The sequence below is a fragment of the Tenrec ecaudatus genome, chromosome 4 (assembly GCF_050624435.1).
Source record: "Tenrec ecaudatus isolate mTenEca1 chromosome 4, mTenEca1.hap1, whole genome shotgun sequence".
In the NCBI taxonomy this organism is placed as follows: domain Eukaryota; kingdom Metazoa; phylum Chordata; class Mammalia; order Afrosoricida; family Tenrecidae; genus Tenrec; species Tenrec ecaudatus.
Genome location: NC_134533.1, coordinates 202,167,815 through 202,181,427, shown reverse-complemented (window position 1 = coordinate 202,181,427; position 13,613 = coordinate 202,167,815). Strand labels below are relative to the sequence as shown.

Below are 13,613 nucleotides of genomic sequence, written 5' to 3'. Positions count from 1 at the left end.
GTAAGTTTCTGAGACTAACTATTTATGGGAGTAGAAAGACCATTCTTTTTCTGGGGGAGCAGCTTATGGTTTTGAACTGCTTCCCTTGCAGCCAAATGCAGAACCACTTTGTCACTAGGGTTCCTTTATAAAAATGATAGTATATCTAAAAAAAAACCAAGCATTTGAAAGTGGGAAAATTAATTGGACGTGTGACTTAAGAATTCTCTTGTATCTTTTTGAGCCTTAAAATAAGTAATGTGGGGAAGGCCCCAATCCCAACTACGTGGACAGTTGCCCCTCCCCACAGAGGAATTTATTTCAGAGGACAGCATTGAAGCTACAGCTCAGGGAGAGGGACATGTCTGATCGGAGCACACGGGAGCAAATGAAGAGGGAGGAAGAGAGAGTGGAGCATATTCTGGCCCACCAAGCCTTGACGATGATATTCTCGCTCAGAGCAGCCAATCCACAGAGAAGACCATATGGCCAGCCCCACTATGAGACACAACATGCCTCACTGAACCATAGCCCTACAGGGGATAACACTGGAGACACAGTGTGGGAATTCTGCCCTATCTGATCCCACCACATCGAGGCAAAACACTAAGGATGTGCAACAGAACAGCAAAGGAAACAGAGCAACAAAGTCCCCAGGGAATACCAAAAATAGACTTTGGGGACAGGGCTTGGCACCCCACCACACTCAACTGGAAAACACTCCTAAAGGCCAACAAACAGTCCTTAAGCTAACTACACAATTTGCTTTTTTGTTGTGGTTTTGCTCTGTCTTGTTTTTGTGCATGTTATCTCCACAGATCTATCTAAATAAGATAGGCTGGATGAACAATCTAGAGGAGAAAACAGTGGGACCACCATTTCCAGGGGGACATGGGAGAGGGGGAGGTGGGGGAAAGGAAGTGGCGTTAACAAACCCAGGAACAAGGGAACAACAAGTGATCCAAATCAGTGGTGAGGTGGGTGTAGGAGGCCTGGTAGGGTGTGATCAAGGGTAATGTAACCAAGAGGAATTGGTGAAACCCAGGTAGGGACTGAGCATGATAGTGGGCCATGGGAAAGTCAAGGGAAATAGAGGAAAGAGCTGGGAGTCAGAGGGCATTTATAAAGATCTAGATAAAGGTATGTACATATGCAAATATATTTTTATATGAGGATGGGGAAATGGATCTATGTGCATATATTTATAGGTCTAGTATTAAGGTAGCAGAAGGACATTGGGCCTCCACTCAAGTACTCCCTCAATACAAGAAGACTTTCTTCTATTAAATTAGCATTCTATAATGCTCACCCTCCCGACACAACTGCTGAAGACAAAGCAGCTGAATAAGCAAATGTGTTGAAGAAAGCTGATGGTGCCCAGCTATCAAAAGAGATAGCATCTGGGGTCTTAAAGGCTTGAAGATAAACAAGCGGCCATGTAACTGAGAAGCAACAAAGCCCACATGGAAGAACACACCAGCCTGTGTGATCACGTGGTTCCGAAGGGATCAGTTATCAGGCATCAAAGAACAAAAAATCATATCATTGGGTGCACAACTCCATGATATGATCGCTGAAGACAAATGGGTGCATAAGCAAATGTGGAGAAGAAAGCTGATGGTCCCGGCTATCAAAAGTTATAGCATCTGGGGTCTTAAAGGCTTGAGGGTAAACAAGCGGCCATCTAGCTGAGAAGCAACAAAGCCCACATAGAAGAAGCACACCAACCTGTGTGATCATGAGGTGTCGAAGGGATCAGGTATAAGGCATCATCAGAACAAAAAAATCTTACCATAGTGAATGAAGGGGGAAGTGCAGAGTGGAGACCCAAAACCCATTTGTCGGCCACTGGAGATCCCCTTGCAGAGGGGTCTAGGGGAGGAGATGAGTCGGTCAGGCTGCAATGTAGCACCGGTGAAGAATACAGCTCTCCTCTATTTCCTAAATGCTTCCCCACCCCCACCTTTACTCTATCATGATCTGAATTATACCTTGCAAGTTTGGATAGAGCAGAGGATGTATACTGGTGCAGATAGGGGCTGGAGGCACAGGGAATCCAGGGCGGATGATCTCTTCAGGACCAGGGGTGTCAGTGGCAATACTGGGAGGGTAGAGGGAGAGTGGGTTGGAAAGAGGGAACCGATTACAAGGATCTACATGTGACCTCCTCCGTGGGGGACGGACAACAGAAAAGGGGTGAAAGGAGACGTCTGACAGGGCAAGATCTGACAAAATAATAATTTATAAATTATCAAGGGCTTATGAGGGAGGGGTGAGCAGGGAGGGAGGGGGGAAAAAGAGAACCTGATGCAAAGGGCTTAACTGGAGAGCAAATGCTTTGAAAATGATGAGGGCAATGAGTGTACAGATGTGCTCTCCACAATTGATGTATGTATGGATTGTGGTAAGAGTTGTATGAGCCCCTAATAAAACATTAAAAAAAAAAAAAAGAAGCAACAAAGCCCACATGGAAGAAGCACATTAGCCTGTGTGATCAGGAGGTGCTGAAGGGATCAGGTATCAGGCATCAAAGAACAAAAATTCCTATCATTGTGAATAAGGGGAATGTGGATTGGGGACTCAAAGCCCATCTGTAGGCAACTGGACCTCCCCTTACAGTCAGGGTACAGTGTAGCAACAATGAAACAACTTTCCTCTAGTTCCTAAATGCTTTCCCCCCACCCCCACACTATCATGATCCCAATTCTACTTTACATATCTGGCTAGATAAGAGGAGTTACACTGGTACAGATAGGAACTGGGAACACAGGGAATCCAGGACAGATGACCCCTTCAGGACCAGTGGTGAGAGTGAAAATACCGGGAGGGTAGAGGGAGGGTAGGGTAGAAAGGGGGAACTGATTACAAGGATCTACATATAACCTCCTCCCTGGAGGATGGACAACAGAAAAGTGGGTGAAGGGAGATGTCGGACAGTGTAAGATATGACAAAATAATAATTTATAAATTATCAAGGGTTCATGAAGGAGGGGGAATGGGGAGGGAGTGGAAAAATAAGGAGCTGATGCCAGGGGCTTATGTGGAGAGCAAATGTTTTGAGAATGATGAGGGTAACGAATGTACAAATGTGCTTTATGTAATAGATTTAGTTAAGAGTTGTATGATCCCCCAATAAAATGTTTTTTAAAAATTAGTAATGTATGCTGTAATTTTTTTACCTTGATGATCAGAAAAGAAAACAATTTAATGGGAAACATCTAAGATATATTACTGGAATATCACATTTCTCTAAGAAGACCTCTTACTTTTCAGAGGGGCCTAAACCGGCATAAATACTCAAAATAAAATAAATAAATAATATTCAAATTCACTATAAGTTACATTCACAAGAAAGAAAATAAAGAGTAACTATTAAATGAACTGAAAAGGCAAGAATTTACAAAACAATCACCAAATTATACACTTTAAAAAGTACATTGAATCATATAGTATATAAATTACATCATAACTAAAAATCATAGTCTTTAATGATTTCCTGAACATAGAATAAATTAGAAAATATTTAAAAACTACTAATAAAATTATAATAATCTTTGTTACTAATACCTTAGATATTACTAAAATGAAAAACACTTAATGTGATTTATATCTCTCTAGACATTTTTTTCTGTGCACAGCTAAAACAAGTGTGGCTTGAAAAAGATAACTGGGTTCTTACACTTAAAAAAAAACGGCAAGAGTGCTATCAGCTGAACTTGAAGTATAGGATTGGCACTCTACTTTCTGTATCCTTCATCCAAGATAAACTGGTTTACATACCTTTCAGATTTGTCTTTTCCCCTTTTCTTCTTCTCTTCAAACTGTTCAAAGAGGCTCTTTGATTTCCCAGCTGACAAAGGAAGAGGAAATAAGCTTCCATCCTTTGTATGTCCTCCAAATAGCTGGGGTTTTGTCTGGTACTTTGTGAAAATACTAGGTTCACTCTGTTAAGTGAGTGGAAGGGAGAGATCATTATAGTCTTTATCAAAAAATACTTATAGCACTCACTGTATTTCTGGACAATGAAGTTATATTCAATTGTAAAGCATACCGTTGTATGTATTTGTATTTGCTTTCATATACAGCAGAATATTCTATTTCAAATACACTCTTTTATTAATATAATTTGTCCTCCAAGCTCAAGTATACTTAAGATGTAAATAAAAATATATTTGAATCAAGTGCACTGATGTAAAGGGAAAACAACAGAGTATTATTTACGCAGTATTTGCGATGATGTGTCAGTTTTCCTTTTCAGCATTTTTCAAGTGCTTTTATTCCATTGTTGATGAGCCAATGAGACTGACATGGGCTGGAGATGACATATTAGGCCACACTCTAAAAGGCTCTGGGAGCTCATTTATTTCTTTAAAGCACTAAGCACCATTTTCACAGTGCAATACTTATCTCTGAATATACCTTAACCTACTTTAACACACTGATCTAATCTTAGTAAGTTCCTAATTTTTTCCAACAGTTTTATTGGCAAGTAATTTACATACCATATAATTCAATAGTCAAGTCCCTAATTGATGCAGGAAATTTGGTATATATAATGAAATCTAGTTCTAAGCCAAAATAATCAAACAATTCTGATTCACAGGAAAAGAGACAGGTTGGGCTAAAAGAACAAGGAGTCAGGACTTCGTTACTCATTCTCACTTATTCATTGGGCCTCAGAATCTACTTTTACAAGGAGATGATGTGATATAGTTAACTAAAATCCACAGAGCACTTGAAATTTCTTAGAAAACAATTTCTACCTAAAATAAAATTGCTACTTTATGACAGTTCTCTTTTTTCCCCATGACATTTTCATAAGCAGTGGCATGACTAGTATTGGAAAATGTCTTGCAATATTTGGCTTTTCCCAGGAATGGCCGAGAGACTGGCACTATTCTATACTGCTTTGGTAATACATGATATTGAAAATATATTTTCTTCATTTCAGATTCATATAAAGTCAAATGAATCACCAATCAAGCACAAATCCATTTAGACAAGTAATCTTTAGAAATGTATGATCCTAAAAGACATTCCAGTAGAATGATTCCTATATGGATTGTCTCCAAAATGGCAATGAAATACGTGTAAAGAAAGTCTGGACCAGGTATAAGGCATCATGCAAAAAAAAACCCATATATATGTATATATATGTGTGTGTATATGTATATACATATATACCATATTGAATGAAGGGGGAAGTGCAGAGTGGAGATCCAAGGCCCAAGTGTCGGCCAATGGAGATCCCCTCATAGAGGGGTTTAGGAGAGGAGATGGGCCAGTCAGGGTGCGAGGTAGTACCGATGAAGAACACAGCTTTCCCCCAGATCCTGGATGCTTCCTCCCCCCAACTACCATCATCCGAATTCTACCTTGCAGGGCTGGATAGGGCAGAGGTTGTACACTGGTGCATATGGGGGCTGGAGGCACAGGGAATCCAGGGTGGATGATACCTTCAGGACCAAGGGTGTGAGGGGCGATGCTGGGAGAGTGGAGGGTGAGTGGGTTGGAAAGGGGGAACTGATTACAAGGATCCACATGTGACTTCCTCCCTGGGAGATGGACGGCAGAGAAGGTGGCGAAGGGAGGCTCCGCAAGATATGACAAAATAACAATGTATAAATTACCAAGGGCACATGAGGGAGGGGGGAGTGGGGAGGGAGGGGAAAAAAAAGGAGGACCTGATGCAAAGGGCCTAAGTGGAGAGCAAATGCTTTGAGAATGATTGGGGCAGGGAATGTGTGGATGTGCATTATACAATTGATGTACGTATATGTATGGATCGGGGTAAGGGTTGTATGAGCCCCTAATAAAATGTAAAAAAAGAAAAGAAGAGAAAAAAAAGAAAATGATTAGGGCAAAGAATGTACAGATGTGCTTTATACAATTGATGTATGTATATGTATGGATTGTAGTAAGAGTTGTATGAGCCCCTAATAAAATGTTAAAAAAAAATTTTTTTAATTAAAAAAAAAAGAGTTCAAAAAAAAAAGAAAGTCTGGAATAAAACTCACATCCAGAGAATTCTGTTGTGATTGTTTTGGATGTCTTGAGTAGGTACCAATCTCCAAAGGTCCTGAAAGGGTCTCTGAATTTTCTGGGCAGAACTGGGATCCAAAGAGGAACTGGGAATCACTGAGACTGGAATAATCACTCTGATTATTATTCCAGTTAGATGACATAATGACCCTGAAATAAGATGAGAGAAGATAGGTTTATCAAGCGGAAAAACATCCTGAACAAATGAAAATCGCTAATCAGTCACAACTATTCCCTCCAGAGTAGCCTGGGGAAAGTGCTAGCTTGTGATCTGAGGTAGTTTATTGTGCCAACCTGGCCGATAAACACATGTGGGGTTAATTGAAGGGCGGAGGGACAAATGGCTTGGTGAGCCTCGCCTTTCTGGTTCTCAGGTCTCTAGCCCAATGCAGCTCTGGGTGCTGGAGCACCCGGGTTGAGACCCCTGCCAGCGCTGAGATGTTTACACATTCACTGACTCAGCTTTCCTCCTGCAGTCGGCATCATTGCGTCTGTTTTGTGAGATGGAGGAGGATTTTGTGGATTGGTGGTTAGACATGGTTTAATCGGTTAATGTTGGACTTGCAGTCTTGGGCATTACTGGGTTGAAATGTTTTCCTTATGCGCAATTAACCTTTATATAAAACTCTCTCTTATACATGTTTCTGTGGATTTGTTTCTCTAAAGTACCCAGACTAACACATGACCTTTGTCAGCTGCATATTACCAGCTCTTCCTAAAAAGAAACAAGGAAATTCAGAATGGCAGATATTACAACAACCTGGAAACATTCAGTAATGCAAACAGAAAAAAAGTAACACCATTATTCCTGTAGAATAGCAACCTGGACTACAACAGCATTTTGGAGATCAAAGTTAATGAAAATTTTAGGAGTTAAGAGAACATTATCTTTTTTAAAAGTTGAATCTATTCACCTACAATGGCATAGATAAAATAAAAAATGATGAAGCAGTCAGAAGAAGTAAGTTATATTTACATATGAATGAATTTCCAAAACATATTTTTAGTGTAGAAAAAGGTAAAAATAGAATGTGTTCTACTATAGATCATTTATATAAAAATTTAAACCTATTCACAGATACCAATCAAGTATATAACTGAGCATCTAGAGGTGAATTTGAAGAACACACCTGAATTCCCCTTAGGTATGGAGCATAGGGAAGAAAGGGAGCGTGACGGAAGGCGAGGGAGCCATGATAAAATACAAGGGAGTTCTCGCCCAGGCTGAAGAATATGATCACCTTGGACCAGTACAAGGAGAAATCCATTTAAAATTGATTTTGAAGCAAAGCATTATTGTTTTACACATTTTTATTTTTTATCTTTTAAAAAAATCATTTTATTAGGGGCACATACAACTCTTAGCACAATCCATACATACATCATTATGTAAAGCACATATGTACATTCCTTGCCCTCATCATTCTCAAAACATTTGCTTACCCCATAAACCCTTATCATCAGCTCCTTATTTTTCCGCCTCCCTCCCTGCTCCCCTCTCCCTCATGAACCCTTGATAATTTATAAATTATTGTTTTGTCATATCTTACACTGTCTGACATCTCCCTTCACCCACTTTTCTGTTTTCCGTCCCCCAGGGAGGAGGTTATATGTAGACCCTTATAATCGGTTCCCCCTTCCTACCCTAACCTCCCTCCACCCTCCTGGTATTGCCACTCTCACCACTGGTCCTGAAGGGATCCTCCGTCCTGGATTCCCTGTGGTTCCAGTTCCAATCTGTACCAGTGTACATCCTCTGGTATAGCCAGATTTGTAAAGTAGAATTGGGATCATGATAGTGGAGGGGGGCGGTGTGAGGAAGCATTTAGAAACTAGAGGAACGTTGTATGTTTCATTGTTGCTACACTATACCCCGACTGGCTCATCTCCTCCCCATGACCTTTCTGAAAGGGGATGTCTAGTTGCCTCCAGATGGCTTTGGGTCCCCACTCCACACTCCCCCTTATTCACAATGACAGGAATTTTTGTTCTTTGATGCCTGATACCTCATCCCTTTGACACCTCGTGATCACACAGGCTAGTGTGATTCTTCCATGTGAGCTTTGTTGCTTCTGAGCTAGATGGCCACTTCTTTACCTTCAAGACTTTAAGACCCCATATGCTATCTCTTTTGATAGCCAGGCACCATCAGCTTTCTTCACCACATTTGCTTATGCACCCACTTTTACTTCAGCAATTGTGTTGGGAAGGTGAGCATTGTGGAATGCCAGTTTAATAGAACAAAGTATTCTTGCATTGAGGGAGTACTTGAGTGGAGGCCCAATGTCCATCTGCTACCTTAATACTGAACATACATATATGCACATAAATCTATTTCCCCATCCTCATATATAAATGTATTTACATATGTACATGTCTTTATTTAGACCTCTGTAAATGCCCTTTACTTCCTAGCTCTTTCCTCTATTTCCTTTGATTTTTCTCTTGTCCCACTATCATCTTCAGCCTTCATTTGGGTTTCAGTAATTCCTCTCAGTTACATTATCCTTGGTCACGCTCTGCCAGGCCTCCGACACCCTCCTCACCACCAATTTGGATCACTTGTTCCCGTGTCCCTGGGTTTGTTAACACCACTTCTTTCCCCCCACCTCCCTCTCTCCCATGTCCCCTGAACTGTTGGTCCCGTTGTTTTCTCCTCCAGATTGTTCATCCAGTCTATCTTATTTAGACAGACCTGTGGAGATAATAACATGCACATAAACAAGACAGAGCAAAACCAAGCAAAAAAAGAAAAGAAAACAACAACAAAAACCCAATGACAAAAAACAAAACACAATAAGAAAGAAAAGTGTGTAGTTAGTTCAAGGACTGTTTGTTGGCCTTTAGGTGTGTTTTCTGGTCGAGTGTGATGGGGTGCCAAGCCCTGGCCCCAAAGTCTATTTTTGGTATTCCCTGGGGACTTCATTGCTGTGTTTCCCTTGCTGTTCTGTTGCATGTCCTTAGTGTTTTGCCTCGATGTGGTGGGATCAGACCAGGCAGAATTTCCACATGTGTCTCCAGTGTTGTCCCCTGTAGCGCTATGGGCCAGTGAGGCATGTTGTGTCTCATAGTGGGGCTGGCCATATGGTCTTCTCTGTAAATTGGCTGGTCTGAGTGGGAATATCGTCATCAAGGCTTGGTGGGCCAGGATGTGCTCCACTCTCTCTTCCTCCCCCTTCATTTGCTCCCATGTGCTCTGATCTGACATGTCCCTCTTCCTGAGCTGTAGCTTCAGTGATGTCCTCTGAAATAAATTCTTCTGGGGGGAAGGGCAGGTGTCCACATAGTTGGGATTGGGGCCGGTCCTTGTTTTGTACTTTTTTAGTGTCCTACCTTTGCTTCTTTTAAATACTTCTAGCTGTGTATTTCAAATTTGCTTTTTATGTCACATGTGAAGGGGTCACACTTGTACAGAGTGCAGAGAGTCCATTACGGAAACAGTACCTTTACAGGATAAGCAAAACACAGTTTTTAAGTTTTTATTTGAAAATATTTCAAATATTTGCATTACATAATGCTGTTGTGTAATCTGAGGAAATATAACATTCATGAAAACACACATACACATTCACACAAATAATTTCTTTTTCAAATGTTAAACCCAAAGTAATTAGTATATAAGTATATATTCTCTAAGCCTAAGGAGTCTTCATATTATTAGTATAAAACAAAAATAAACTCTAATGGCTCAACACAGGAAGGGCAATTATTTTGGATTGTAGAACTATTTCCTGAGATTAGCTAAACTGATGAGTTGCACACATATATTGTAATATGAATTGCATAATCACTGCTCAAAATAGCTCTTTGTGACTTCCCTCTTAGACCAAAGAGAATAATTAACTGGGCTGGGGTTGCAGGGGGGCAAAAAAAAGGTGGTTTCTGTAGCTTACTGGAGTCATGTAGAATTTTAATCTTAAAGTTATGATCTGGAATTTTAAAAATATTTTTTCCTTAATTTGTATCAACTGTAAATACTTTTCTTTTTTAATCATATAGTGTTCTAGGTTTTTGATGAATTAATAATTGTCTTCAGGCAGATATTTTTGTAGGAAACAAATCATTCAATGATAAAAGCATTTCAAGAGAAATCAGAAATTCCTTAGTTGTACAATATTTATGAGGCAAATGCACATAAATCCCAAGTCAGCAATGGCAGGCTGGCAGATCCCAATGTCAACACACATAGATAGAGAATAGTGTCCCAATGAGTCTGACAAGCAGCTGGAGTAGCTCTAACTCCAGCCACCACGCCTACAAACTGTACTATACAATTGAACACATATCTGAACATTGTCTTGATTTTGACCTCTACTGTTTTAATAGCAGTCATCTCAACTGAGGTGACATTTTCCAGATGTTGGAACAATTCTGATTTCTTAAAGGTCTCATAGACCTCAGGCCCAGAGTCATTGCTCAATTAACACACATGCTGGATTTTGTCATCAGAAAACTGCTGGCAGGAGAATGACAATCATGAGAGGGTGTGTAATGGTCACACAATGGGAGGAAAGGGAGGGAAGACTTCACAGAATAATTCCATTACTGTAATCTATGCAACCAAACATAACACCACCTCAAACCTCAGAGAATATAATCAGAAAACTTACCCAGAGCCTGAGGGAATACTGAGCATCTCTTTGATATTCCAGACATTACAATCCATTTGTTATGATTATGCCTAATTAAAACAAGATAGAAACTTTAATTAAGGAAACTAATATACTATAATATTTTCCAATGTTACTTTAGTTATGACCATTAAATGCAGATGAGGACATTGGAGCAGTTCCATTCCTGTTTAATTGCTGGAAATTTCCATTACCAATACACCAGCAACAGAAATACTCAACTGATAAATTGCATATAGATTCTCATCCTTCTTAATACCACCGAGAGCCCAAAGACATCTGTGGAACAGGAAATTTGCCTCCCCCGCCTCTGATTCTCCTGCCTGTTCTCTTGTCACTTTAGCAATAATCTGCATTTAGGGAAGGATCAATAAACCTTATATTTCATTACCTGACATGATAAATGACTTAATCTTTTACTTGTCTCAAGAAGAACAATTTCTCAAAGACTATTAGATATTGGAATGCCAAGAGGTGTGAAATTTGGTAATATAGAAGTTAGGTAGGGAGTGAATTCTCTGGGCTAACATGCCTTCCCTCACTACATAGGAGGGTAAGTAAAAATGTATTGCTACTAGGGTACCAATATTTGACTGATAACCACAAGGTCTACATTCAAATCCACCAGTAGCTCTGTGGGAGAAAGATGAGGTTACAGTTGATTAGGGTTCCAGTTTATACATATAAAAGTTTATTCTAAATAAAATACATTTACGGTATGTGTCTATGATCTATGGATGGCTGTATGTAAGTGCTCTCAATACTTGTCTTCATCTCATGAAGGTGTCTTCAAAGGAAAAGGGACAATCAAAACAGTGGCTTCCAAGGGGATCTTCTGGGCTAGTTAAATTCAAGACCTGGAGGTCATCTCAGAAGGTTATGAAGACTATTTGGGGGGATCAATAGACATAAGATGACCATAGGAGATTATTATGAAAAGTTTTTAAGAAAACTGAAGGTCAACTGGAGAGAAAAAAGACCAGGGAAGTTGCACCAAGGAATTTTTTCCATTAAGATGATTCTTCAAGGGTACAAGGGCTATCCTACAAGAATTTTTTAAAAATCATTTTATTAGGGGCTCATACAACTCTTATCACAATCCATACTAACCTCAATTGTGTAAAGCACATTTGTACATTCATTGCCCTCATCATTCTCAAAACACTTGCTCTCCACCTAAGCCCCTGGATTCAGCTCATTTTTCCACTTCCCCCTCCCTCATGAACCCTAGTGATAATTTATTTTTTTTTGGTGATAATTTATAAGTTATTATTTTGTCATATCTTTCACAATCCAGCCTCTCCCTTCACCCACTTTTCTGTTGTCCGTCCCCCAGGGAGGAAGTTATATGTAAATCCTTGTAATCGGTTCCCCCTTTCCAACCCACCCTCCCTCCACCTTTAAAAACTCTCTCCCTCCACGTGGACCATCGAGTGGAGCTGAGGTGAGCATGCTACCATGAATTCTGACTGACTCCCATTTGTTTCTATACTTCTTTCTATCATGCTCTCTATAACTTTACTATGATCTTTACTTATTATTGCTATACAATTGCGCCTACCGGACCCGTAATGGTGTGTTAGGGGCTGGCTTCCCCTGACATATGGCGCCCATTACGTGGGGTCTTGTAGGAAAAGAACTCTTTTAAGTTATATCCCGTGTAACAATTGTACGGCCTCATCGGACAGTGTGGGTGAATCGGGACTTTTTTTTTAGTTTATTTTTTAAGTGTGTATTTTAGTCCGAGTGAGATTTGGGTCAGGCAAAGAGCAAGGATACAGAGTATGGTATCACTCTTTGCCACCTCTTGAAGAAACAAAATGTAAGGGTAACAAATAAGAGAATGAAAGAGTTTCTTCAATTGGTAAAGAAATTTAATCCTTCTTTTCCGGAGTCAGGAACCTTTGATATGGAGATCTGGGAAAAGGTAGCCATTAATTTAAGAAAAGCTCACAGGGAGGGGTTGTGCCATAGGTAATACAGTAATGAGAAGGGGTGGTCTAGGGACATACATGCAACAGTAAGAGGAGGAATTGGGGGTATACATGTGATAAGATGGACGGATACCCTAACTTTGGATGTCACAGAGTCAGTTTGGCTTGTTCCCTGACTCATCTGATAGAGATCATTATTGGTAGGGTGAGAACGCTTGGTCTCAGGCCTCAAGGAGGAATAGTTTATTGTCCCCAGTAGCAGGGAGTGAGGCCTGCAGTATAGTCTGGTTGACTAACTGTCCTAGAGGCCTACCCTATAGTCTGGTGACTAACTACCCTGGGGAGGATGTCTGTAAGCGTTTGACCTCTCCCCACAAGTCCCCCCTTTAACTCATATATAAAATTCAAAAGCCACATAAGCAACATGGTTATTTTCTATACATTAAAAGCTGTCAAGGCAAAACTTGATGATCCAATTAATATAGCCAAAAATTCGGGCTTAATAGAAACAGTTTGAATCCGAGCGCTAGGGAAAAAGTCCCCTATGCCCATCTGCTATTGGAGGAAGGTTAGAGAGAGATTGGATACTGTGGCGAGAATAGAGCCAAATAGGAATGTCTGCTTCTATAGGGAGAATGAATCAACCATGTGCTCACTCTGCAGCACATCTTTAAGGCAGAAACTGTGGAAAACTTAGGCAATCACAGGAACATGTACCTGGACTATATCCCCAACTACCAGAGTGGCGGTCTTCCAGCCATGGAATTCTAGTCTTCCAGATTCCCTCCGTTCAAGTCAGGGAATAAGTCCCAGTCATATTTCCCTACAGTGCTAGTATCCCACAGATCATATAATACAATATTAGTCAGTAATAAATATATATGTTTGCATGACTGATTCATAGATGGATCTCAAAAACATTGTTTTTTGTTTGTTTTTAAATCATTTTATTGGGGGCTCGTACAATTCTTATCACAATCCATACCTACATCCATTGTGTCAAGAACATACGTACATTTGTTGCCAT

The 13,613-nt window shown here is 40.2% G+C and overlaps 1 protein-coding gene across 1 annotated transcript in view; it reads right to left on the bottom strand.

Moving 5' to 3' along the window:
* The window catches only part of IHO1 (interactor of HORMAD1 1), a 37,966-nt gene extending 27,279 nt beyond the window's left edge, over nt 1–10,687 (bottom strand). Inside the window, exons 1-3 of the mRNA XM_075547914.1 lie at nt 10,632–10,687; nt 5,997–6,171; nt 3,760–3,923 (exon numbers count right to left, since the gene is read on the bottom strand). Coding sequence (XP_075404029.1) covers nt 3,760–3,923; nt 5,997–6,171; nt 10,632–10,687 — 395 coding nt within the window. The remainder of the gene's footprint in view (nt 1–3,759; nt 3,924–5,996; nt 6,172–10,631) is intronic.
* Nucleotides 10,688–13,613: the final 2,926 nt, after the last annotated feature.